At 44.2% G+C, this 27,245-nt stretch overlaps 1 protein-coding gene across 3 annotated transcripts in view; it reads right to left on the minus strand.

Annotated features, from left to right (window-relative positions):
* Positions 1-27,245, minus strand: part of SH3KBP1 (SH3 domain containing kinase binding protein 1) — a 370,029-nt gene that overhangs the window by 303,706 nt on the left and 39,078 nt on the right. For 2 of the 3 annotated variants that reach the window (XM_010389057.2, XM_010389053.2), the window contains exon 2: positions 10,959-11,116. In XM_010389057.2, coding sequence (XP_010387359.1) covers positions 10,959-11,116 — 158 coding nt within the window. The remainder of the gene's footprint in view (positions 1-10,958; positions 11,117-27,245) is intronic. The other variant, XM_010389055.2, reaches the window with a different exon arrangement.

Genomic DNA, 27,245 nt, shown 5'->3' on the forward strand with positions numbered 1-27,245 from the left:
TCACGGCGATATCTCAGATGGTTTAGATTTTGATCTGGTAGAAAGCTAAGGGTTAAAACATATGATCTTAAAGTCCCTTTCCAAGCTAAGATTCAATAATCTTGCCATTAAGAAAATAAGATGCCATTATGCATAATCACCATGATCAACTCAGTCAGGGGATTAAAACTCACTGAGGTCACAGCCCTCCCTGAGTCACAAGACCGCCCCCCTCTACCACATTTTCTGCACTACAACAGTTACAAAGCCTGAAGAAACCGCCAAATGATGTGGGTTCTTACTGGTAACACACTTGTACTTAATTATTCCAGACCCTACTTGGAATAACATTTCTCACAACAGAATCTAACAGGCTCCAGTTGTTAGTTTTAGAACTTGTTTTTCTGAAAGAAAACTGTATGTTTAAAGTTTCAAGAATAATTTGTGCTGGAATTGGTTGGTTTTGAGGGCCCCGTGGACGGGGAACAACTGGATAGTCATACATCTTGATTATTTACCACTGATAGAAAAGACAGCCAAGCTCCTTCTAGAAAGCATAGCCTGCTGAACACTGCAAAACGACAAGTTTGCTTACAAATTAATAATAACGAAATATTTTCCCTAATTGACTTAATTTCAGAATTTGTAGGAAAAAACAGTGCAAGCCCATAAATCCAGGCAAAGGTTGTTCTTTTGAGTTGAAATAGCCAACTTTTGAAAAGAATTCTTTAAAATGCAGACAGAAATTAAGTTAAATACCATGATTCCACCTGATTGGACACTTGGGGAAGGCATAATACAGCAGACAATAATGGTGAGGAGTACAGTTCTATCAGGACAATTCAGACACCCAGATAATGCTGCCCGCTTGAGCTCAGGTTGCAGAGCCAGTTGGCCCAGATTCCAATGCTCTCTTTGCTCCTCACTAGCTTGTGTGACTGTGAGTAGGCTTTTAACACTGATATGCCTCAGTTACCTGTCATGGAGTGATAGAAGAACTTAATGAGATTAAAAAAACATGGAAAGGGGCTGGGCATGGTGGCTCATGCCTGTAATCCCGGCACTTTGGGAGGCCGAGGCAAGTGGATTGTTTGAGACCAGGAATTTGAGACCAGCCTGGCCAACATGGCAAAACCCCATCTCTACTAAAAATACAAATATCAGCCAGGCATGGTGGTGGACGCCTGTAATCCCAGCTACTCGGGAGGCTGAGGCACGAGAGCTGTTTGAACCTGGGAGTAAGAGGTTGCAGTGAGCCCAGATTGCACCACCGCACTCCAGCCTGAGTGACAGAGTGAGACTCAATCTCAAAAAACAAACAAACAAAAAAACATGGAAAGGGCTTGGCCTCATTCCTGCCTGGCATACAGTAAGTGCTTAACAAATTTTTGTCACTGTACACAGACAGACATGGGTAGATCATACATACAATGCCAGGCAGCCAGTAAGCCTTGAATAGAATGCAGCCACTATTACTCCATAAAGTAACACAGCCATCAGGGCCAAAAAGCTAACTGTAGGTTCATTTAGCACATTCTAACAGTTGCCGGATGAATTCAGCCAGAAATTTCTCAAGTGGCATTTTAATCTGGACCATCTTTACAGAGTATCTTTGTAGAACAATGTTTAAAGCACAGAATTCCCAAAGGCAGGTCATAGGAGCTAAAACTATCATCCTCTAGGAGAAGTTACATTTGTGACAATATTCCATTCAGTCTGTCTCATTTGAATTTATATCCTCTGGTGCCTAACACACAGCAGATGCCCACATGCCCAAGGACACCAGGACTAAATGTTGTGAGCAAGATGAGGCTCTGCAAATTATAATACACACCTGGGCTGGGCACAGTGGCTCCCGCCTATAACCTTGGCATTTTGGGAGGCCAAGGCGAAAGGATCACTTGAGCCCAGGAGTTCAAGACCAGCCTGGGCAACATAGTGATACCCCCATCTCTACGAAAAATTAAAAAAAACAAAAAACAAAAAACAGGTGAGGTGGTGCATGCCTATAGTCCCAGTTACTTGGGAGGCTGAGGTGGTAGAATCATCTGAGCCTGGGAGGTTGAGACTGCAGTGAGCCATGATCATACCACTATACTCCAGCCTAGGTGATGGAATGACACACTGTCGCTAAATAAATAAATTAATTAATTAACACACCCAGAAAAATTACTGCTAGCTTGTGAAGAGAGACAAACATCTTGAAAACAATCATCCATATAATTCACAAAATTAATGGCCCTTGAGTTTAAAGTTTAAAGAAAAGTGAAATGTGATTAAAGAGATCCATGTCAGGGTCTTTGAATGTAGAACAGTAACCTGAAAATCTACTTTATGACACTTGTTGAAGAAGTCGATTTGTGATCCCTTCATAAATCAAGAAGAACAAAGTAACTGTGAGCTTTATCTCGGAGTGGTACAATCTTGCAAACTACTGGCCTTTCGCCTCATGGATCAAAAAAGAACAGCCACATTCACCAACCACTTTAAACAAATATCAAAATGGGCTCTAAATGTGCCAAAGAGAGATCTAAAACACTAGCAAATGAAAGCTGAGGCCACGGCAAGCGAGGTGCAAATGGTCATGCTCAGCACACATAGAACATGCAAGTTGCAAGTGTACACACTTCACCCGTCAACAACTGGGCAGGCAGAGGGGAAAATGTACTTTTGCCGAACACATACAAAAACAGGCAGAGAAAACAGTTCACTTCCTCACAGACAGAGTCAGATAAATTTAAAGATCAACAAGCATATTCTTTTAACCCCTATCATAGCTTCCTGCCTTCCACCATGTCTATCTGTGAGCTACAAAATGTTGAGGGCCTGTGTCCTGTTGAACTTTATCAAATGTCCCCTAACAGACAAATGTCCCCTAAAAGAGGAGGCAGACACATGCACATCAGCCTGAGCTATAGTTTCAAGGCTTTTTTCTTTTAAAATTCATTTGAAAATGTATAGTTGTGGGTCCCTTCCAGGAGAACTCAGAAAAAGGCTGCTTATACATGCTTTGCTTGACTAAAGAACAATGTTGTCTGGATCTGAGGGTTAAGGTTTTAAAAGGAAGATACTGGTAATTAAATCCAACATGGGACAATTAATCCCTGTGAAAGAGTCCACATCTACCTGAAATAGGTGCCTGGCTTTCTGTTTTAGGTAGCAGTCTGAGGTCCCAGAAGCATAGTCTTTTTTTTTTTTTTCTTCATTAAATGACTTTAAGAATTCATCCTAGTTTTTCCTATTATTGTACCCCATATTATGGTGTGTCATGGTCTGTTAAAAAAAAAAAAAAAAAAAAAAAACACCCAAAACTTAGAAACTAGGCAAAAAAAGATGATCATGTGACCTTTTAATGTCCTGCTATTGCATTTTTAATACGCACTCCCCCCATCCCCCGCCAGGAGGGTCATCTGACTCTGAAAAAGTAATTTGCTTTAACTAACACTACTAGGATATTTTACAATCCTATAAAAGTCAGAAGATAATGTAGAAAAATGATAAGGCATGCTGTTTTCTCTTTCTTCTTTTCTGGTAGAGATGATAACCCCAAAGGTAAAGATTTTATTGTTCTGTAAGACATGAACCAGTTTTGAACCTAACTCAGCAATCTTATTTGGACATTCCTTTTTCCACTGAGTTTTTTTTTTTCCACTGAGTTCCTCATATCCTCACTGAGTTGGTTTTGTTATTCTGCTAGTTTCCTCATTAAATAAGTTCAACGAAACTTTGACACATGCTCTTTGTATGTTTTTAACAACATAAGAATAGGCCTGATATAGTGGCTCATATTTGCAGTCTCAACACTTCAGAAGGCCAAGGCGGGAGGATCACTTGAGCCCAGGAGTTCAAGACCAGCCTGAACAACATAGCAAGACCCGCCCAGGCACGGTGGCCCATGCCTGTAATCCCAGCACTTTGGGAGCCGAGGCGGGAGGATCACTTCAGCACAGGAGTTGCAGACCAGCCTGTGCAACATGGCGAAACCCCGTCTATGCAAAAAAATACAAAAAAATTACCTGGGTGAGGTGGCATGTACCTGTGGTCCTAGCTACTTGGGAGGCTGTGGCAGGAGGATCACTTGAGCCCAGGAGTTTGAAGCTACAGTGAGCTATGATCCCACCCCTGCACTCCAGCCAGGGTGACAAAGCAAGACTGTCTAAAAAGAAAAAAAAAATTAAGAATCAGTCTTTGTCAGTTCCTGGGGCCCAATAATCAAATCATCACTGGGAGATTGGGTTCTGTGCATCAGAATGCCTCACCAGTCATATTCATAGGTGGCTACATTATGACAAGATTCAGGCTGATTAGCTAAATTGACTAGTGTGGCACAAATGAGGCTCCAGGCACAGGTATGGCACCTCCTCCCCTCACCCAATGGAAGCCACAGCTTTACACAGAGAAAAATCAACAGGTTGAAAGTCAGTGACAGCAGCAATTCCACTCTTACATGTGTGTATATGTAAGAGCAATTAGTCCTAATGTCCATAAGACAACATGCAAGAATGTTCAGAGCCTCTATCAATAAAATCCTCAAACTGGAAACAACCCAAATATCCATCAACAAAATATTGGCTAAACAAATTATGGGAAATTCATCATAATGGGATACTATACAGCAAGAACAAAGTACCGATGTACGCAAAAACACTTTGGTGTGCACTAGTCATATACAAAAGAACACATATTGTATGACTCCATTTATATAAAATTCTAGTACAGGTAAAACTAATATATGATGATCAATTCCTTGGGGGAGGAGAATCACTGGGAAAAGGCCTGATGGAATTTTCTTTTCTTTTCTTTATTTTCTTTAATGAAAGCAAGTTTATTAAGAAAGCAAAGTGGCTGGGCGCAGTGGCTCATGCCTGTAATCCCAGCAATTTGGGAGGCCGAGGCAGGCAGATCACAAGATCAAGAGATCGAGAACATCCTGACCAACATGGTGAAACCCTGTCTCCACTAAAAATACAAAAATTAGCTGGGCATGGTGGCACACACCTGTAGTCCCAGCTTCTCGGGAGGCTAAAGCAAGAGAATCACTTGAACCGGGGAGGTAGAGGTTGTAATGAGCCGAGATCTCCCCACTGCACTCCAGCCTGGTGACAGAGCGAGATTCCGTCTCCAAACAAAAAAGAGGAAGAAGGAAGTAAAGGAATGAAAGAATGGCTACTCCATAGGCAGAGCAGCCCTGAGAGCTGCTGGTTGCCCATTTTTATGGTTATTTCTGGATTATATGCTAAACAAGGGGTGGATTATTCATGAGCTTTCCAAGAAAGGGGTGGGAAATTCCCGGAACTGCGAGTTCCCCACCTTTTTAGACCATATAGGGTAACTTCCTGTCATTGCCATGGCATTTGTAAACTGTCATGGCACCACTGGAGTGTAGCAGTGAGGATGACCAGAGGTCACTCTCGTCGCCATCTTGTTTTGGGTGAGATTTTAAAAGATTCTTCTTTCATATTTACAATAAATAAAATAAGTACAAATTAAATAAAAGAGAGATAAACCTAAAAAGGCATGTGGCCTAGCTGGGTACATTTCTGCATGATAAAAAATAGCCCGAGAACTGACAAAGCACACGTATCTTCTTACCAATGGGATGGCCTGCTGCTCAGTATACCTGCGGAATGGCTGGTACTTTTCTCTTGAGAGACTGAGACTGCACTCAGATGAAGGTGGATACGAATCCCAACACTCTGGAGGACCATGCTCAAATGGGACACTGAATAAGGATCTGCTAAATGAATCAAGAAAATGCTTGGCTGGGCATGGTGGCTCATGTCTGTAATCCCAGTATTCTGGGAGGCCGAGGAGGGAGAATCACTTGAGGCCAGAAGTTCAAGACCAGCCTGGGCAATATGGCAAAACCCCATCTCTACTAAAAACACAAAAATTAGCCAGGTGTGGTGGTGTGCGCCTATAGTCCCAGCTAGTGAGGAGGCTGCAGTGGGAGTATCACTTGAGTCTAGATCGACACTGCAGTAAGACGTGAACATGCCACTACACTCCAGCCTGGGCAACAGAGTACAACCCATCTCAAAAAAAAAAAAAGAAAAAAAAGAAAATGCTTAAGGTAGGCTCTCTGACAGTGGTAACATGGACAGAAAGGCATGTGGGTATAAAAATGGGATTCCTGACAGGGCGTGGTGGCTCACGCTTGTAATTCCAGCACTTTAGGAGGCTGAGGCGGGCGGATCACCTGAGGTAGGGAGTTTGAGACCAGCCTGACCAACATGGAGAAACCCTGTCTCTACTAAAAATACAAAATTAGCCAGGCGTGGTGGTGCATGCCTGTAATCCCAGCTACTCGGGAGGCTGAGGCAGGAAAATCGCTTGAACCTGGGAGGCGGAGGTTGCGGTGAGCTGAGATTGCACCATTGTACTCCAGCCTAGACAACAAGAGCGAAACTCCATCTCAAAAAAATAAATAAATAAATGAGATTCCACAAGATTACCCAATTCAATCTGGGGACACATTATTCTTACACCAAATAGGACATGCATAAAGCTACTTTCAAAAGTGCACACCTATGCCAATATGATAATTATTACCTAAAGATGCTTTTTCAGCTTTTAGAATTCTCTACAGAGTCCTGGTTATTGTTAAACTCCACTGCATCCACCTACTGAATTTTCAATAATAGGCCTAAAACATTTCCAGTGGGTGAAGACTTGAAAATAGACTCAGCCATCTGAAAGAATAGAAGTTTCTTTTTCTGCCAAATGTGACAGCTACAAGTAGCGCAGCCCCAGCCACTCCTGCTACATCCTTTCTGCCCTAGGTAGAACAAGCATCTCTCAAGAGCATGACTTCCCCTCCCTTGAAGTGCTCCAGCTGAAACTAGAGGACACCTGAGCAGGTGAGTGCAGGGCAATTCAGGCCCAGAGGAGAGGATCCATTCCCTCACCCAGTGACCAGCACTGCGGCACACTCACTGGGGGGCTGGCCACTGTGCTAAACAATTTCCAGCATTCTCTGGTTTAATCCTCTGAACAGGCCGATGAGGTAGTAGGGTTCTCAAAAGGAAACAGATGGCCCACTCGAATTAGGGTAATCTCGGGTAGGATTAATAGACTTTCACAGGGTGGGTGAGGTATAAAGAAAGCCCAAGGTAGTAGCCTGGGACTTAAAACAAGGGAACCCCCAGACCTGAAGGAAAGAGGAGAGAGGGGTAAGGAGGAAGGTGAGCTTGATTGGAGCAGCCACCCATCCCGTGAGGGACAGGGCCAGCCCAAAATCCACATGAGCAGGGAGCTGGCGGGATAACCGCCTTCCCCCGCCTCCCAATCTCACTCGCCTCCCTCCCTCCCTGCCATCTCCCACCAGGGCTTCCCTTGAGCCAAAGCCCAGGGGAAGCCACAGGACAGGAGCCTGCTGCCATGCCCACACTGGCCTAGCCCAAAGTAGAGCAGGTGGGGCAATGGCGAGACCTTCTGGTCAAGACATCACCTCCATTTCACAGCAAGGAGTCCTCTCTGAGCAGGGGGAGGGTCAGGTTCCAGCTCTCGCGTGGGCAGTTCCTGCACTGCATTTCCCTGCCCTGGTTCCCTCCACAGTCACTGACAGCGTGCCAGCCCTATGCTATGAGCAAATTCCATAGGCTTTCTCAGTGCCTTCCAACTCAGTTTTCTGAATCTGTAGATTCATGGTTTAAAACGAGGTGACACTAGGCCAACAAGACACATAAAGGTGTTCAAAATGCTACCTACCCTCAAAACTGGAGCTGATGCTGCAGTCCCTTCTCCTTCCCAGGCTCCTCCTCTCTCTTTCCCATGGTCCTCCTCTCCTTCCCACGGTCTTCCTCTCCTTCCCACAGTCCTCCCTCCTTCCCAGGGCCCTCCTCCCTCTTTCCCACAGTCTTCCTTGCCTTCACACATTCTTCCTTCCTTCCCAGGGTCCTCCTATCTCTTTCCCATGGTCTTTCTCCCCTTCCTACAGTCCTCCTTCCTTCCCAGGGTCCTCCTCTGTCTTTCCCACAGTCTTCCACCCCTTCCCACAGTCCTCCTTCCTTCCCAGGGTTCTGCTCCCTCTTTCCCACAGTCCTCCTCGCCTTCCCAAAGTACGCCTTCCTTCCCAGGGTCCTCCTCTCTCTTTCCCATGATCCTTCTCCCCTTCCCACAGTCCTCCTTCCTTCCCAGGATCCTGCTACCTCTTTCCCACCGTCCACCTCACCTTCCCACAGTCCTCCTTCCTTCCCAGGGCCCTCCTCTCTCTTCCCCACAGTCCTTCTCACTTTCCCACAATCTTGCTATCCTTCCCACAGTCTTCCCTCCTTCCCAGGGTCTTCTCTCTTTCCCACAGTCCCCCTCTGTCATTCCTTCCTCCTTCATCTTCACTCTAACAACTGCCCCTTTTATCTGGAAAAACCCTCTTTCCACACTAGAATGCAGCTCAACTTCAGGGATGCTCCTTTCCTAAAACTGGGGTCTTTGTTTGGATATGCAAAAGAACTCCCATTCACACCTCCACAGAGTCGATCTGTGGTGGCCCAGATGCAGCACTTTCCCATTCTTAAAATGGGAGCGAGAGGCTGGATTCAAGTGTAGTCCAGTGCAGGGAAAGCCTATATTCCTACAACTCCAGAAAGCAAAGTTTAGTAGCATGTTCCCTACAAAACTCTCCCCAGCCTTTTCACACCAAAGAGAAAAGAAAACAGAAATGCTAGTGGGATCACCCTGAGACAAGATCCTAAAGAAAGATTTAAATAGGTTTCTATTCATTTTAGACTCTGAAAGGATAGTGATTGGAAGTCCAGTGTATATCACACATTTTTCATCAACAACCCCTTGTCATAAAAAAAACCCCTCCCACCCAGCCCTCAGGGCTCCTTTGGTGGGGGTCACCTGCTTCTCTGGGCCCAAGGTTCCCCATACTACCTGCCTCCCTGTATCCAAGGCACAGTCCTCTTAAGTATTATCTGGTAACACGGAGACTACAGCAGGGGACCTGGGGACTTCTGCATGCAGGTCTTCCTACTGAGGACAATCCATTCTTCTGAGAACAATCCATTCTTCTCCAGTATGAGATAGAAAGTTTATGGCATGGGGACTTTTAGACCTAGTTAATATTCCCCATGAGGAACAGCCTCCAGGTGATCCTTTTCTACCCAACAATTCAAAGTATTACTTACAACTGTGTGGTAATTTATTAATATGAATGAGTTACATTTTTATAATTAACCTGTAGATGACTTCTCCAAAAGGCATAATTTTCAAAACATTACTGAAGAAGTAAGTTTTGTTCAATGCTTCATGGACATAAAAGGGTAAGGGAAAATGATATTGCTCCTATCAAAAAGGCAATATGAGCCGGGCGTGGTGGCTCAAACCTGTAATCCCAGCACTTTGAGAGGCTGCAGTGGGTGGATCACTTGAGGTCAGGAGTTTGAGACTAGCCTGGCCAATATGGTGAAACCCCATCTCTACTAAAAAAAAATACAAAAATTAGTCAGGCATGGTGGCACGTGCCTGTAATCCCAGCTACTCCGGAGGCTGAAGCACGAAAATCATTTGAACCTGGGAGGTGGAGGTTGCAGTGAGCTGAGATCAAGATCATGCCTGCACTCCAACCTGGGCAACAGAGCAAGACTCTGTCTCAAAAAAAAAAAAAAGAAAAAAAGGCAATATGAATACAAAGGTGGAAAACACTGCATGATTTGAATTCTATATTTATTCATTCATTCATTTAAAGCATTCCATAGGCCAGGCGCGGTGGCTCACGCCTGTAATCCCAGCACTTTGGGAGGCCGAGACTGGCAGATCATGAGGTCAGGAGATTGAGACCACCCTGTCTCTACTAAAAATACAAAAAATTAGCCAGGTGTGGTGGCGGGCGCCTGTAGTCCCAGCTACACGTGAGGCTGAGGCAGGAGAATGGCGTGAATCCGGGAGGCGGAGCTTGCAGTGAGTGGAGATCGTGCCACTGCACTCCAGCCTGGGCGACAGAGCGAGACTCCATCTCAAAAAAAAAAAAAAAAGCATTCCATAATTTAGATTCTACGTTTATTTATTCGTTTATTTATTTAAAGACAGGGAGTGCTCTGGCATGATCATGGCTCACAGGAGTCTCAACCTCCCAGGCTCAAATGATCCTCCCACCACAGCCTCCCAAGTAGCTGAGACTACAGGTGCAAACCACCATGCCTGACTAATTATTTTATTTTATTTTTGTAGAGACAGGGGTCTCCCTATATTGCCCAGGTTGGTCTCAAACTCCTGGGCTCAAGTGACCCTCCAGTCTCAACCCCCCAAAGTGCTGGGATTATAGGCATGAGCCACCATGTCTGGCTGAATTCTACATTTAATTGTTATTTCATTTAAGTGGTCAAAACTGAGTTTTACCTCCATTTTGCAAGAAATAGAAAAAAGTAAAATTCTTTTAAACTCCCAAAGCAAATAAACGAGTACATACAACAATTTAACAAGCTTTACTTTTTTTTGGGGGGGGATAGTCTCGCTCTCTTGCCCAGGCTGGAATGCAGTGGCACAATGTGGGCTCACTGAAACCTCCACCTCCCAAGTTCAAATGATTCTTCTGCCTCAGTCTCCCAAGTAGCTGGGACTACAGGCACATGCCACCACACCTGGCCAATTTTTGTATTTTTTTTTTTTTTTTTAGTAGAAATGAGGTTTCACCATATTGGCCAGGCTGGTCTCAAACTCCTGATCTCAAGTGATCTGCCCACCTCAGCCTCCCTGAGTGCTGGGATTACAGGCGTGAGCCACTGTGCCCAGCCTTAGCATATTCTAAGAAGTGATACACAGTGGAAAGAGATCATCCTGAGCCTTAAAAAAGCAATTTCAAAACAAGTATCCCAGATACCAAGGGCAAAACTATACATGCTTCTCTTGATATCACAAAGGAGTTCAAGCCATCCCCTAAGAGAGTTCATGCAATTCATCATCCTCAAGCGCCCCCATAGCCTTTGGTCAGCAGAGCCCATACAGGAGACAGGAAAAGGGTTTTGCTTTGTACTCACTCTTACAAAGTTGTCAGGGAACAAACCTCTCCTGCCGTTGATCTGTCCCTCCCACCAGCCTCCATCCTCCTTCCTGATGTTGGTGATGATTTCACCCACGCTGATCGTCAGCTCATCGTCGTGCTGGGCCTGGTAGTCAAACTCCACTATGGCCTCCACTGGAAGGAACAGGGAAAACAAAGTAATTTAGGTCAGATGTTGGAGAAGGCTGAGGCCCAGTATCCCTTGAAGGCCAGTAAAGTCACATTAAAGGGACTTCCCCTCTACAAATATTCAAAATAACAGGGCCACACACAGTAACCCAATGTTGGTTAACCTGAGGCCTATAGTACAGAAACCACAAAGTGCTGGTCCGTGGTCAGGCACAGGCAGGGTGGCCTACAAGTCTTGGGGCTAGCAGGCGCTTCAGAGGGGAAGCTGCATGATGACAGTCAGCTAACAACATTTGCCCCACCCAGAGGGTGTTCAGCATTGTCTCCCTGAGCTCAGTGTACAGACAACAGATGTCAGTTTAACTTCTGGGTCTCCCATCCCCCGCCAATACTATGTGATGCTAACCTCTCTGGGTCTCAGTTATACAAAATGTCAAAGCTAATAATCCCCATCTGATATGGTTTGGCTGTGTCCCCACCCAAATCTCACCTTGAACTGTAGTTCCCATAATCCCCAAGTGTTGTGGGAGGGACCCAGTGGGAGGTAATTGAACTATGAGGGCAGTTACCCTCATGCTGTTCTTGTGATAGTGAGTTCTCACAAGATCTGATGGTTTTATAAGGGGCTTTTCCCCCTTTTGTTTGGCATTTCTCCTTTCTGCCACCATGTGAAGAAGGATGTGTTTGCTTTCCCTTCTGTCATGATTGTAAGTTTCCTGAGGCCTCCCCAGTCATACTGAACTGAGTCCATTAAACCTCTTTCCTTTATAAATTACCCAATCTTGGGTATGTCTTTATTAGCAGCATAAGAACAGACTAATAACACCATCCTACGGAGGTAACACTCATCTTGCAGTGACAACACGTGTAAAGACAGCTGGTATAGAGGGCCCGGCTGGCCAAGCCAATGTCTCAGACTGCCTACATCAAAACCACAACTGCCCTCTCAACAGATGAGCTCTTACGCATCAATTCCATGTTACATTGTTTTTCTGATCTATGGCAACCTCTCATACTTGGTAACGAGCAAAGGCAACAGGTAAGAAAGGTGGGTCTTCTCATTGACAAAGTGCCAATGCAAATTAGCAGCATTAACCAATCCAAAACCTAGTTAACTTATCCATATATCAATTATGCAATTCATTTAAACTGGGCTTCTCCTCATGACCACCTCAATATGAACCAATTTCATAACCTTTTCCTTTTTTTTTGAGATGGAGTCTCACTCTGTCACCCAGACTGGAGTGTAGTGGCGCAATCTCAGATCACCGCAACTTCCACCTCCCACGTTCGAGCGATTCTCCTTGAATGCATGCCACCCCACCCAGCTAATTTTTGTATTTTTAGTAGGGATGGGGTTTCACCATGTTGGCCAGGCTGGTCTCGAACTCCTGACCTCAGATGATCCGCCCGCCTCGGCCTCCCAAAGTGCTGGGATTACAGGCGTGAGCCACCGTGCCCGGCCACCTTTTCCTTTTTTATTTGCAGATCCATATGAATGAATGAATGAATGAATGAATGAATGGCAAATGAATGAATACAAGGATAGCAAAAATTAGATAAAACCCCAAGTGGTGAATTAGCAATTCAGAAATTATGATAAAATAATGGAAGAAGGAAAGTTAAATGAGCTCTGTAAAGCATGCATATACTAAAATTAACTCAAAATAGATCACAGACCTAAGTGTAAGAGCTAAAATTGTAAAACTTTTTATAAGAATGGATAGGAGAAAATCTTAATGACCTTAGGTTTGGCAAAGATTTCTTAAATAGGAGACAAAAAGCACAAATGAGTTTAAAACAACAACAACAAACTTCAATAAACTGAGATAGGTTTTCAAGGAAAAACACTGGTAGGTGAGTGGGTGCCCGTCACATGGGCTTTGCATATCCATTTGGGATACATTCCCAAAGCACTTTCGGTTCCAAACATCCTATCCACCCAAGTTGGTGTGCTCTGTCTGTCCACTCATAACATCTGCTAAACCAGACAGTTCATAAGCAACTTGAAGTGGAAATTCCTTTCCTATATCATTTTTGTATTCCAAAGTTAGCTGGCTGACTTTACTGCATAAATCTGCCCAGGATGAAGTTGCGTTGTGAACCATTCTTATCACTTATTAACAGAAAGGAGGAGTGGAAGAACATGAACAAGGCAACCTTTGCAGATTTCTCTGTGTTCCTGACAATACGCAGGCATGAACACTCTAACTTTATGGTATCATGCTACGCCCCTAACCCCAGCAGTTAAAATGAGCCATCATAACAATTGGAACAGGTCAATTAAAACACAGCTTTCCTCAGATCGCCTAGACATTGATCTATTAAACCTTTGCCAACTCACATCTGTAATCCCAACACTTTGGGAGGCCAAGGTGGGAGGATCACTTGAGGCCAGGAGTTCGAGCCCAATCTGGGCAACATAGCAAGACCCCATCTCTACAAAAGAAAATTTATTTTATTATTTTTTAATTTTTTTATTTTTTTGAGACGGAGTCTCGCTCTCTCGCCCAGGCCGGAGTGCAGTGGCACGATCTTGGCTCACTGCAAGCTCCGCCTCCCGGGTTCATGACATTCTCCTGCCTCAGCCTCCCGAGTGGCTGGGACTACAGGCGCCCGCCACCACGCCCGGCTAATTTTTTGTATTTTTAGTAGAGACGGGGTTTCACTGTGTTAGCCAGGATGATCTCGATCTCCTGACCTCGTGATCCGCCCGCCTTGGCCTCCCAAAGTGCTGGGATTACAGGCGTGAGCCACCGTGCCCGGCCAAGAAATTTTAAAATTAGCCAGGCGTGGTGACACGCACCTGTAGTCCCAGCAACTGGGAAGGGTAAGGCAGAAGGATGGCTTGAGCCCAGGAGTCTGAGGCTGCAGTGAGCCATGACTGCACCACTGCACTCCAGCCTGGGTGACAGAGTGAGACCCTGACTCAAAAACAAACAAAAAAGCTTTGCTATAGGAACTGAGATTACAGTAACCACTGTTCATGTGCCAGATACTTTTGCCTACACTATCTCACTTAACCCTCCCAACATTCTGATGCCTATCTTCCCAGTTAAAGAGCCTAAAGCTCAGCAAAGAAGCTAAGCTTATTTTATGACCTAGTGCTCTCCAGTGGGATGTGTTTGCTTCAAGCATCCATTGAGACGATGGGAGAAAAAAATTACAATGTCTATTCATTTTGTTTTAACTTTAAAAGAGTAATAATTCAACTTATCTATTGTTCCACTGACAGAATGGCACAGGCTCCTTCACCCAGCCTCCAGGACACACAGTCAAGGATCCTTCAAGGGGCAGGAAGCAGCCAGAGGGACAGGGGAACCAAGGAGTACCACCAGAGCAAGCACCAGCATTCTATATGATGCTAACTTCTCTAGGTCTCAGTTGTATGTCAAAGCTAATAATTCTCATCTGATATGGTTTGACTGTGTCCCCACCATGGGGTGCCCTGCAGTTCTCTGGTGCCTCCTGGGAAAGCCTCCTTATGGCTATGACCCCTTCTTGCTGAAATCACCCTCACAAAGTGGGTCAGCTGCTTGAAAAGATTTGTGTAAAGAAAGTAGGAGCTGTAGACAACACGAGGCCAAGTGCCAAGAAAATGGTAGAGCTGGCCAAGCGCGATGGCTCATGCCTGTAATCTCAGCACTTTGGGAGGCCAAGGCCAGCTGATCACAAGGTCAGAAGTTTGAGACCAGCCTAGCCAACATGGTAAAGCCCCATCTCTACTAAACATACAAAAATTAGCCGGACTTGGTGGCGGGTGCTTGTAATCCTAGCTACCCCGGAAGCTGAGGCAGGAGAATCGCTTGAAACCAGAAGGTGGAGGTTACGGTGAGCCAAGATTGTGCCACTGTACTCCAGCCTGGGTGAAAGAGCAAAACTCTATCAAAAAAAAAAAAAGGAAGGAAGGGAGGGAGGGAGGGAGGGAGGGAGGGAGGGAGGGAGGGAGGGAGGAAGGAAGGAAGGAAGGAAGGAAGGAAGGAAGGAAGGAAGGAAGGAAGGAAGGAAGGAAGGAAGGAAGGAAGGAAGGAAGGAAGGAAGGAAGGAAGGAAGGAAGGAAGGAAAAATGATAGAGGTGTCACTTCAGCTTCTGCTGGGAGTTCTTTGCCCGCCACATGGGGAAGACACATCAGATCTTACGGGGAGATGGCCCCCAAACTTTCAGTCATCAAGATCATTCGTAATATGGGTTTCCTTCCACCCTTGACATTGGTGTGGAACCATCAGGATTAGCAAGATATTTTAAAACTATATATCTGAATCATGAAGAAAATGTCTTCATTTTTCCACCAATGTCTAAAGGCATACAATACTCAATTGTATGTGTTTCAAAAGTTTGTTAAGCCTAATAATAACAGTGTAAGAGCTTCTCTGGGGTTTTCTTGATCTTCAATTAGTACAGTAATATATGTATACAATCTATACATAATTAAGAAGATACTAAAAAAAGATTTTTTGTTTTGAGACAGGGTCGGGCTCTGTTGCCCAGGCTAGAGTACAGTGGCACTATCTCAGCTCACTGCAACCTCCGTCTCCCAGGCTCAAGTGTTCCTCCCACCTCAGCCTTCCAAGTAGCTGGGACTACAGGTGCACACCACCACACCCAGCTAATTTTTGTATTTTTTGTAGAGACAGGATTTCACTGTGTTGGTCAGGCTGACTTCAAATGTTCCTCCCTGTCTTGGCCTCCCAAAGTGCTGGGATTACAGGCGTGAGCGACCACCCCGGCCATTGCCCTTTCTTTAAACTTAAGTAATCATGTACAGCCTCCTGGCCTTCTGGCCACAGCTGGGCCCTGACTGCCTCCACATCACCTTCTAAGCTCTTCTAGACCCAAGACCTCCCTGGCCCCTGCCACTGAAGCAATCCCAAGCTGTGTCTTGTCTTCCCCGTGAGCCTCTGAATGTCTTCTGGGTATGGATCACCCTTAGTTCTGCTGGGGCCCCTATAAGGATCCATGACATGCAGTAGGTGCTCAATAAAGACTTGATCAACTGACCGCTCAGGTTGCATTTTATGATGATAGACCGTTCTCAGCCCAACAAAGGTGCTACTAAAATGTCAAGTGTCAATCACATTTTGCAAATTGAGTCATATTCTTCCGTGCACTAAGCGAGCTTGCTATTTAAAAGATCTTGTGGTTAATTCTTTTGTAACATGAATAATTACTTCCTGCTTTACCTTTCCTGTCAAGATGAATTTTTTTTACATATCAGGTTTCTCTAAGAAGAGGAAACCTGTGGCTTTGTTAAGAGCTCATAAATCATGAGGATATGTCTCTCCCACCCACTCTAAGGGCTCTTTCCAGGGCCCTCTGCAAGCCTTTGAGAGGTTTAGAACTTTGCTGTCCAATACAGTGTCACTGCAAATGTGGCTAATGACTACTTGGAATGTGGCTAGTCTGAACTGACATGTGCTATAAGATACATCCCAAGTTCCAAAGACTTGTTTAGAAAAAAATAATGTGAAATAGCTCATTATTTTCATATCAACTGCATGTTGAAGTGATGTTTTAGATCTGCTGGGTTAAATAAATATATTATTCAAATTAATTTTGCCTTTTTAAAATTTTATTAATGTGACTACTAGAACATTTAAAATGAAATGTGGCTTGTATCATGTCCCTATAGAACAGAATGGTTTAGGATACTTGGCAAACAGGTGGTGAAGATCTTGGATGATACAAACACAACCAAAATTATATCACAAGAGCCCAGAAGAAAGTCTGTGCCCCCAAAACCCATTTCCTTGCCTTCAAGAGGCTGCAGGTAACTGCAGGAAGGATGAAACATTACCTAAGACTTTTTTTTAAGTGGTACCCTTTGAGAAATTACCTCTGGGCATGAGCAGAAAATTAAAGCATTAAGCTAAATAAAATACATCAGAGGTGTAATTAGGGTAACAGTAAACGAAATCCCATATTTAAAGACACCATAAATTACAAAACTTAAGAACATCTCCCCATCAGAAAAATACCACCCTCCAGCTGTCTGCTGTGCCAAAAGCCAGCCTCCACAAGTTTGCTATATCTACAGTCACTGCAAAAACCAATGCTACAGTTAACCCCATGTTACAAAAAGATAGAGCCAGGGGAGATAAGAGATCTGCTTAGAAACGCAAAACACTTCACCCTCCCCTATCTCTACCTTCAAACTTGCTGGAATGTCTCCTCCCTCAAAGATGAAATGGGTGGTTTTTAACAGTGGGTTGGCTAAGCCAGCTGCCTAGCAGCTTCTCAGGGCCAGTTTCTCACAGTGGCGGAGGTGGTGGTGGTGGTATATGCATGGCCCTGTTCTGTGACCCAGTCCCTCCCTACCTCCCTCTGCTCACTGTCCTTCCTCTCTCCTAGGACCAGTTCACCTTGCTATAATTTCACACTGACTTACCCCAACCAGACTGCAACCTTCATCCGGGAAAAGCCCTTATCTTTGCCAGGATTCTAAATCCCTCACCTGGCATCCTGTCTGCTTCAATAAATATTTGAATAAACCAGAAAGCATGAAGGAGAATGAAAGTTTCCAATTAATTTCCTCCGCTGTACACACATATACACAATGTCGCAGAGGTCTCGCTGCCATAAGCTTTAATCATTTCAAAAGTAGAAATGTTACACACTTACTGCTTTTGCACTTATTCTGTTCTGTGAGTTCTGAAGAATAAATTTTTAATTTTAATGTTTTGTTTCAGTCCTCTGAAGAGCATAGAAAATCAAGAAGTAATTTTTTGTCAAAAAAGACTTCACCAAAAAAGATCATGAGTGCTGAGCATTAGAGATGGAAAGAACATCAGATATCATTGTGTCTATTTTTTTTTTCTGAATTTTACAGATGAGGAACTGAGTCCTAGAAGGTTCCATGACTTAGACTTAGAGAGATTGAGAGGTAAATAATGGCAGCATCAAGCCCGGGGCTATGCTCTCCTAAATTACGGTCCACTGGAGAGAAGGAAGGATCTAAAAGAGAAAGCAGAGAAACCTGAGACCAGTGAGATACAGACTTTCACACCATTGATGCGGGCAGAGGGGGGTCTCTTTTTTTCTTTCATGTATAACGTAGTTTCCAAAATACCCAGAAAAAGTTACACCAGTCAGGAACATATTAAAAAACGTATGTTCAACTCTAAAAAGACAGAAAACCGATCAGTGGCTGCCTAGGGCTGGGGATGGGAATGGGGATGGACTGTAGATGGGTATGAAGAATCTTTTTGGGGTGACGGAAATATTCTCAAATTAAACTGTGGTGAGAGTTACAGGATGCTGTAAATTTACTTGAAAAGTATTAAACTATACACTTAAAATGGGTGAAAGTTTATACCTCAATACAGCTCTTACAAATAAAAATTGGCCGAGCTCAGTGGCTCACACCTGTAATCCCAACACTTCGGGAGGCCGAGGCGGGCAGATCACAAGGTCAGGAGTTCAAGACCAGTCTGACCAACATGGTGAAACCCTGTCTCTACTAAAAATACAAAATTAGCTGGGCGTGGTGGCACGTGCCTGTAATCCCAGCTATTCAGGAGGCTGAGGCAGGAGAATAGCTTGAACCCGGGAGGCGGAGGTTGCAGTGAGTTGAGATCATGCCACTGCACTCCAGCCTGTGCAACAGAGCAAGAATCTGTCTCAAATAATAATAATAATAATACAATTAAAATTAAAAGTCTACACAATATATATTTAAGAAGGTATTATTGTAGATTTTCAGTCATTGAGGTGGTAGACTGTGTTTGTGCCCTAGCGGGAGAACACTCCCCATGCAGGGAGGGGAACTATTTGGGGGAACTTCCCCTCCACCATGAGATAGTTTGATGGGACTGTCCATCAACATGCCCTGCCCTCTGCCAGCCAATGTATGGCATAGGACCCAACTGTGATCAAAGCAATGGGACAAACACTGGAGATGGCTGGAGCAGATTCCCCCACCAGGGCTCTCAGAAGTGAGATCCCTGAAGCTGCCCAGTTGCCATCTTTCTGAGACCTGATCCTCTAGCTTCTCCTTCTACCCTATAAACCACCCCAATGCCTTCTGATAAATCCTTTTTGCTACGTTAGTTAAGGAAGAGTTGGTTTCTTTTACTTAAAACCAGAGAACCATGACAGATACTCATGCATCAACTTTTTTTTTTTTTTTTTTTTGAGACGGAGTCTTGCTCTTGTCCCCCAGGCTGAAGTGCAAGGGCGTGATCTCAGCTCACTGCAACCTCCCCTGCTGGGTTCAAGCAATTCTCTTGCCTCAGCCTCCCGAGTAGCTGGGATTACAGGCGCCTGCCACCACGCCTGGCTAATTTTTGTATTTTTTAGTAGAGACAGGGTTTCACCATGTTGGTCAGGTTGGTCTCAAACTCCTGACCTCAGGTTATCTACCCACTTTGGCCTCCCAAAGTGCTGGGATGGCAGGAGTGAGCCATCATGCCCAGCCATGCATCAACTTTACATATACACAGACTCTTCTCTACGCAAGTCTGCACAAGACCAAGTTCTCACCATTCAGTGCCTTCCCATTAGTGTCAGGGCTGAAGGGTTTGGGAGCCTGAATTTCCCAGGTGAAGGCCACAGGTACTGTGGGGGTCTCTGTGTACAATAAAGCAGACCTACATACCAGCCACGTTTTCCTTTTGGTGTCTTCACAAACACACCACTACGGGACACCAACTCAACAAGCAGGAAATTTCCAAGACCTGCATCTTAAAAACTGAACATCAGCTTCCCTAACAAAGACAGGCTCAGAACACGGACCCTAGTAACAGACAGACCCTGGATCCGAACTCTCTCCCTGGGCAGGAGGCAGCACACCTGTGGCTGGATGGCCTCTGGCAGGGTTCAACGATGTCTGTAGCAGGCACCGTAGCAGCTCAAAGAATTGGGCAGCAGCAGGGAAAGGAGAAAAGAGATGAATCAAGAAAGAAGAGAAAAAACAACCCGGCTGTGTGAGAGGAAAGAAAGGCCCACCATTGCCTGCGTCAGACACCATTAGGGATACTCTTGTCACTTGCTGCTTTCCACGACGGCCCAAGGAACCTGAGTCTCCCAGCCCATCTCTCCTCTCTTGTCACCTCTAAGCATGAGGTGTAGGAGAAAACCCCAGCAGGCTTGGGAGCAAATTCCAGCTTAGACATTCACTGGTTATGTGACGTGGAGTGAGATTCCTAGCTCAAGCCCACTTTCTTTGTGTTTAAAATCGGAAGATGATCTGTGGCAAGGGTGAGAGGTGATATCTGTAAACTGTATACAGAAGCTGCTCCATTAATGCCAGATGCTAGTCTTGCAGGCCATTATCATGGTATGCTGTGAGGGCTTCCCCTACATGCCCTCCCTACACACACCCAGGAACGGGAGCCCTTAAACGGCAGATCTGAGCACCCTCTCCTCCTCAACTGGTGTCTGGCACATAGTAGGTGCTCAATAAATGCTGGTGACTGAGTGCGCCATACGACACCAGGAGTGTCCTGAGAAAGTACTGACCTCAAACTATATCTTACCATTCAACGCAAAGAAATGCAGTTACAAATGTGAGCCTTGTTATTTAACTTGAAGGCTAGAGAAAGCTGATAATTAACATGACCAGTTGGCCACAAAACAAGTATATGCCACTGGTCCAGGCCTCTCAAGTTACTGTGATCAGCCTTGATTTCACTCTTACCTCCACCACAACCAATGCCTCCGATGCAAAGGGGCATTCAATCAAAGATCAGAATGAGATGCAGGGCCTGGATGGGAAAGCATTCACAAAACCTGAGGGCCTTGAGTCCTCCACCACTTGCCTTCTGAAGCCTCTGCCTCACCAGGGGCTGTCCCTGGAACAAAAGCTCAAGGAGCAAAAACAAAGAGTTATCAAACACTTCCTGACTGAAATTAACCTTTGCAAAGCTAACACACAGCCCTTTTAATAATATGCATTAGAGGCCGGGCGCAGTGGCTCACGCCTGTAATCCCAGCACTTTGGGATGCCGAGGCGGGCAAATCACAAGGTCAGGAGTTCAAGACCAGCCTGGCCAAGATAGTGAAAACCTGTTTCTATTATAAACACAAAAAAATTAGCCGGGTGTGGTGGCGGGAGCCTGTAATCCCCGCTACTCAGGAGGCTGAGGCAGAGAATTGCTTGAACCCAGGAGGCGGAGGTTGCAGTGAGTCAAGATGGCACCACTGCACTTCAGCCTGGGCGACAGAGTAAGACTCCAGTTCAAAAAAAAAAAAAACAAAAAAAGAATATGCATTACATAGAGTGGACAAAAATAACTTAACCAGGCCGGGCGCGGTGGCTCAAGCCTGTAATCCCAGCACTCTGGGAGGCCAAGGCGGGCAGATCACGAGGTCAGGAGATCGAGATCATCCTGGCTAACACGGTGAAACCCCATCTCTACTAAAAAATACAAAAAAATTAGCCAGGTGTGGTGGCGGGCGCCTGTAGTCCCAGCTACTTGGGAGGCTGAGGCAGGAGAATGGCGGGAACCCGGGAGGTGGAGCTTGCAGTGAGCCGAGATCGCGCCACTGCACTCCAGCCTGGGCAACAGGGCGAGACTCCGTCTCAAAAAATAAATAAATAAAATAACTTAACCAGAAGAAGACTTTTTAAGTGAAAAAGAAAGAACAGAGAAAGTGGGCAGGTGACTTTGCAGGTTAAAAAACAGGCCGGGCGCGGTGGCTCAAGCCTGTAATCCCAGCACTTTGGGAGGCCGAGACGGGTGGATCACGAGGTCAGGAGATCGAGACCATCCTGGCTAACACGGTGAAACCCTGTCTCTACTAAAAATACAAAAAATTAGCTGGGCATGGTGGCGGGCGCCTGTAGTCCTAGCTACTAGGGAAGCTGAGGCAGGAGAATGGCGTGAACCTGGGAGGCAGAGCTTGCAGCGAGCCGAGATCTCGCCACTGCACTCCAGCCTGGGTGACAGAGCAAGACTCCATCTCAAAACAAACAAACAAACAAACAACGACAGAAAAAAAAAAAGCTAGTAAAAAATAAAGACAACAGGTTAAAGCTGGATAAGCCTGTGTAGAGAATGGTTCTATACAACAATCACGGAGGGAAAAAAAAATCAATGGAATCTTAGAAAACCATTTTTTTTTTCCTTGAGAGTCTTGCTCTGTTGCCCAGGCTGGAGTGCAGTAGCACCATCTCAGCTAACTGCAACCTCTGCCTCCCAGGTTCAAGTGATTCTCCTACCTTGGCCTCCGGAGTAGCTGGGATTACAGGCATGTGCCACCCTGCCCAGCTAATTTTTGTATTTTTAGTAGAGATGGGGTTTCGCCATGTTGGCCAAGCTGGTCTAGAACTCCTGGTATCAAGTAATCCACCCACCTCAGCTTCCCAAAGTGCTGGGATTACAGGGGTGAGCCACTGTGCCCAGCCCGATATTCTTATTTAATTTCTAGAGCCTCCAATTAATTTCTATCATTCTACTTTTTTTTCAGGTAGTGTTACATGAAATCTCAGAAAACCACATTTTTTAAATGGACTTAAAGTCTCCTGAGCTACTAGGCACAACTGTTTATGAAGTAATATTCTTTTCTTGTTTTGAGTCGGAGTCTCGCTCTGTCGCCCAGGCTGGAGTGCAGTGGCATGATCTAGGCTCCCTGCAACCTCCGCCTCCTGGGTTCAAGCAATTCTCCTGCCTCAGCCTCCCGAGTAGTTGGAATTACAGTCACGCACCACCACACCCAGCTAAATTTTTTGTTTTTTAAAGTAGAGATGGGGTTTTATCATGTTGGCCAGGCTGGTCTCAAACTCCTGACCTCAAGTGATCGGCCAGCCTCAGCTTCCCAAAGTGCTGAGATTACAGGCATGAGCCACCACATCTGGCCAGAAAAAATTTAACAAAAAGTCTGTTTAGTCAAAATAGTTTAGCCACTTAAAGAAGACATAACCTTTTTTTGTGCATGGAGAAGAAAGTGTGCTGCTTTATATAAATATTTGACAGTGTTACATAATAAAATGGCTTGAGGATGAGTAGAGATTTTCCTGACTTTATAATGATAGCCTAGTTCTCAGATTCAAAAAACACCCAAAGACAAGTGTCTGATTAGAAAAGAGATCCCCTATTTTTCTCAGTGAGAAGATCCAAAAGGTTGTGGGCTAACCTGAATATGTAAACCTCAAAACAGAAGAAGAAGCAGTCAAGTGTCTGCTTATACTCTGTATTAATGTAATTACAGATTATGTGAAATAAAATAATTAGAAAACATCGCTCCCCACCGCCTAACACTCTCTCATTTCGTGAAACAATTTTATTATGGATAAGGTATCTGAAGGATTTGCTTAAACTATTTTATTCAAAATAAATTCATAGAGTCCTTATGGTACAGGATACTTTGTAAGGACTGTAATTGAAAGCAACTCTTGCTTGTCTTGAGGATAGGATAGTAAGCCGGGGCAGGCCGGCTTTATATTTGGACATGTTGTATGAAAGAAGAAAAGCAAAAGCCTTCCTGTTGATTTCAGTGTGGCTAAGCTGAATCAGCTGTAAGAGGCAGGGACCAAGTCAAAAGGAGGGAAGAACGACTCCACAGAAAAATGTGGTTGGTCAGCATGGTTGGAAGTGGGCAAGGGCTGAGTCACTCACTGCATGGCCTTTTGTTAAGAAACATACTTTGTCATAAGAGAGATAGCAGACAGTGAGGTACGTGAGAGGAAACCACAGTGAATCTTCACTGCTTCCCCACCCCCAGTAGATTTAATGTCCCATTTCAGGCTTCATTTATACTCCCAGGTGTAGTAATCCTGCTACCACGAGCCCCTAGAAGGCAAAAGGGATGTATAAAATGGAAGCTGATGGGCCTCCTGAAAGAAAAGTCATATTGCCCAATGCATCTTCCCTCAAGTGCTTGACTGAGTGCTTGGCCCATCCGGCACTCAAGAAATGCTTGTTGTCGAGTGGCGAGAAACTTGCAAGGATGATTTCGACAAGAAGTTGAGAATCTGAGAAGATGAGATCTGAGACAAATGCTCAGGGATAAAAGCAGAAGATAACAGCAAAATAATAGTTCTTCAAAGCAGTCTAGAATTTCAAACTGTCTTAAGTATAACTACTTTAAGCTCCCAGACATCTAATCTGGAGATACCATCTAGCATATTTGCAACACCATAATGTGCAGGTTATTAGGGAGTGTGCATTCAATGGTTTCATCCTAAGTTTCACCAATGATGTCACATAGTAACTGTGAGTCTATCAAGACAGTAACTACCAACGTTTGTAAGTCATTTGGGTTGGCACTTTTTAATATTGAACAATAATTTGAACTAAAAGTTGCTAGTCAAGTATCTACTCCACAAATGTTTTCTTAATCAACTACATTGTAAATACTTTGTTACAGTATCAGGAAGCCACTTAGTAAGTAAGTGTCTATATAGAGTAACACAAAAAAGAAGTGAAGTTAAAACCCAACATTTGCTTTCCTTTGAAGGTTATAGCTTAAAGTTGGAAAAAGAGAATAAGAGCTAAATAAACTGGATTGGGTTTAAAATTTTTGAAACCTTTCCCAAAATTGAAATATGAGTTAATGAAAATAAGTAAATAAAATTAAAAAGATAAACAGCCTCACACCAAAAGACTCCTAAGAATAATGATCTATGAAGAGCAATGTATACATTTTTTTCTGAAATAATCACATTCAGTCTCCAAATACCATTTTTCACAAAAAGGAAGCCAGCTACCCTTAGAGAAACGGTTGTTTCCATTTCTGGGGCAGGAAAGGTGATAAGCCTGGACCATCTTGTCACACCAAGAAAGCAAAGAGGCCAAACACTACTAGGGTCATGTCGAAACAACTCAGAAGTGAACCTGAAGAGGCTTCCACTGGCCACAAATAGGGCAACATGAGCATGATTAACAATAACTGCCTTGAAACAGCATTAAAAGTGCACTGAAACAATAACTGCATTAGTAACAATACCTAGATTGAAAGACATCAAATTAATTTGATGTCTCATATGTTATGTGATATATCTTTCACAGTGATACTTTTAAAAAATCATTGGCCACCTTTGGAAGATGCTAGGGAGCCAACTCATTGTTTTGAAAACCAGTAAATTTTAAAAAAGAATCAAACATTTGTCCTACCTTTCCTATATGAATTCAAGATAACCAAATGGTTGATGAGAAATTTCTCTGTATAGGAATATTCTGGCTAACAAAATGAAGAAGGAATGAGAGAACTGGACAATCAACATTTTGCAACCTCTAATGCAATCAAGAACCTGAGCAATGGTCACCAGCAGCTGTGGATATTTATTTATTTATTTATTTATTTATTGAGACAGGGTCTCACTCTGTCACGTGGGCTGGAGTGCAGTGGCATGGGCATGGCTCACTAGAGCCTGGATCTCCTGGGCTCAAGTGATCCTCCTGCCTCATCCTCTCAAGTAGATGGGACTACAGGCATGAGCCACTGTATCCAGCTTTTTTTAAAAAAAAATTTCTTTTAAATTTCATGGCTAATTTTTTAAAGTTTTTGTTCAGAGATGAGAGTCTCACTATGTTGCTCAGGCTGGTCTCGAACTCCTGGGCTCAAATGATCCTCTGGCATCAGTGTCCCAAAGTGGTGGGATTACAGGCATGAGCCACCGTTCCTGGCCAGCTGTGGACATTACAAAAAAAGAGACAACCAGGCATCTGGAGCCTCATGATGGAAGTGTGTGTCACCACTGGTAAAATATTCTTGCCAACAAACTGAACCTGAATCAGATCAAGCCTCTGGATTTACCACCAGTCTACAGGGGACAAAGAATGTCCAAAAATATGTTAAATGGCACTCTAAGGAGGCAATCCACAAAATCCAGGCTGTAGGACTGTAGGCAAATGACTTAGTTTCTTCAACAACACCAACAAAAGCAAGGAAAAAGAGATGGCAGAACCTAGATTAAAACAGACTCAGAGGCCAGGTGTGGTAGCTCATGCCTGTAATCCCAGCACTTCGGGAGGCTGAGGTGGGTGGATCACTTGAGGTCAGGAGTTCGAGACCAGCCTGGCCAACATGGGAAAACCCCGTCTTCGCAAAAAATACAAAAATTAGCTAGGCGTGGTGGCACCTGCCTGTAATCCCAGCTACTTAGGAGGCTAGGGCAGGAGAATCACTTGAACCCAGGAAGTGGATGTTGCAGTTGCAGTGAGCTGAGACCGCCACTGCACTCCAGCCTGGGTGGCAGAGTGAAAAAACAAACAAACAGATTCAGAGACAACCAACCAATTAGAAAGTACAGACCTTACAAATCCTGATTCAAACACCTTTTAAAATATTTTAACTACATGTAAAAATCGGATATTTGAACTAAATTTCTGATGATAAGGAAACATTGTTAGTTGTTGTATGTGTAAAAATGATTGTGATTATGGTTTTCAAAAGAGTCCTTATCTTTACAAAATATATGCTGAAACACTTCCTGATTGTTAAAATGCTCTACATGTGCAAGTAGAATAATGTCCCACACTGAACTGAAAACATGCAAATCTTTATGCTGGCGTAACTCTAGCTGGTGTAATCACTATTTCACAAATGATTCAGCTGACCATGCTGGGCACAGCAATGCACCTGGAAAGGAAGATGGGGGTTTTAAAGGCAACAAAATATTAAAAAGTATGTGTGTATTGTATATGTATGTATGTATGTTTCAATATTTGAATTTTTTATAAAGGGTACTGGGCATCTATAATTTTTTTTTTTCTTTTAGAGACAGAGTCTTGCTCTGTCTCCCAGGCTGGAGTGCAGAGGTGCGATCTCAGCTCACTGCAACCTCCACCCCTGGGTTCAGGTGATTCTCATGTCTCAGCCTACTACATAGCTGGGATTATAGGCATGCGCCACCATGCCTGGCTAATTTTTGTTATTTTTAGTAGAGAAGGGGTTTTACCATGTTGGCCAGACTGGTCCCGAACTCCTGAACTCAAGTGATCTGCCTGCCTTGACCTCCCAAAGTACTGGTATACATAAGCTACTTTAAAAATATATATAAGCTACTTTTAAAATGAGCAAGTAGCACAATCAAAAGTGTGTTCTACACATCTATGAGTGTGGACCTTGGACAAGGCCACCTCTGCCAACATTCTGAATTTGAATTTCTTGAGATGTGTTTTACATAAGGAAGACTGTTGTTTGGGTTGTTTAGGTGTAAAAGTGATATCGTGATTATGATTTTTAGCAGAGTAA

The sequence above is a fragment of the Rhinopithecus roxellana genome, chromosome 7, assembly GCF_007565055.1.
Source record: "Rhinopithecus roxellana isolate Shanxi Qingling chromosome 7, ASM756505v1, whole genome shotgun sequence".
In the NCBI taxonomy this organism is placed as follows: Eukaryota; Metazoa; Chordata; class Mammalia; order Primates; family Cercopithecidae; genus Rhinopithecus; species Rhinopithecus roxellana.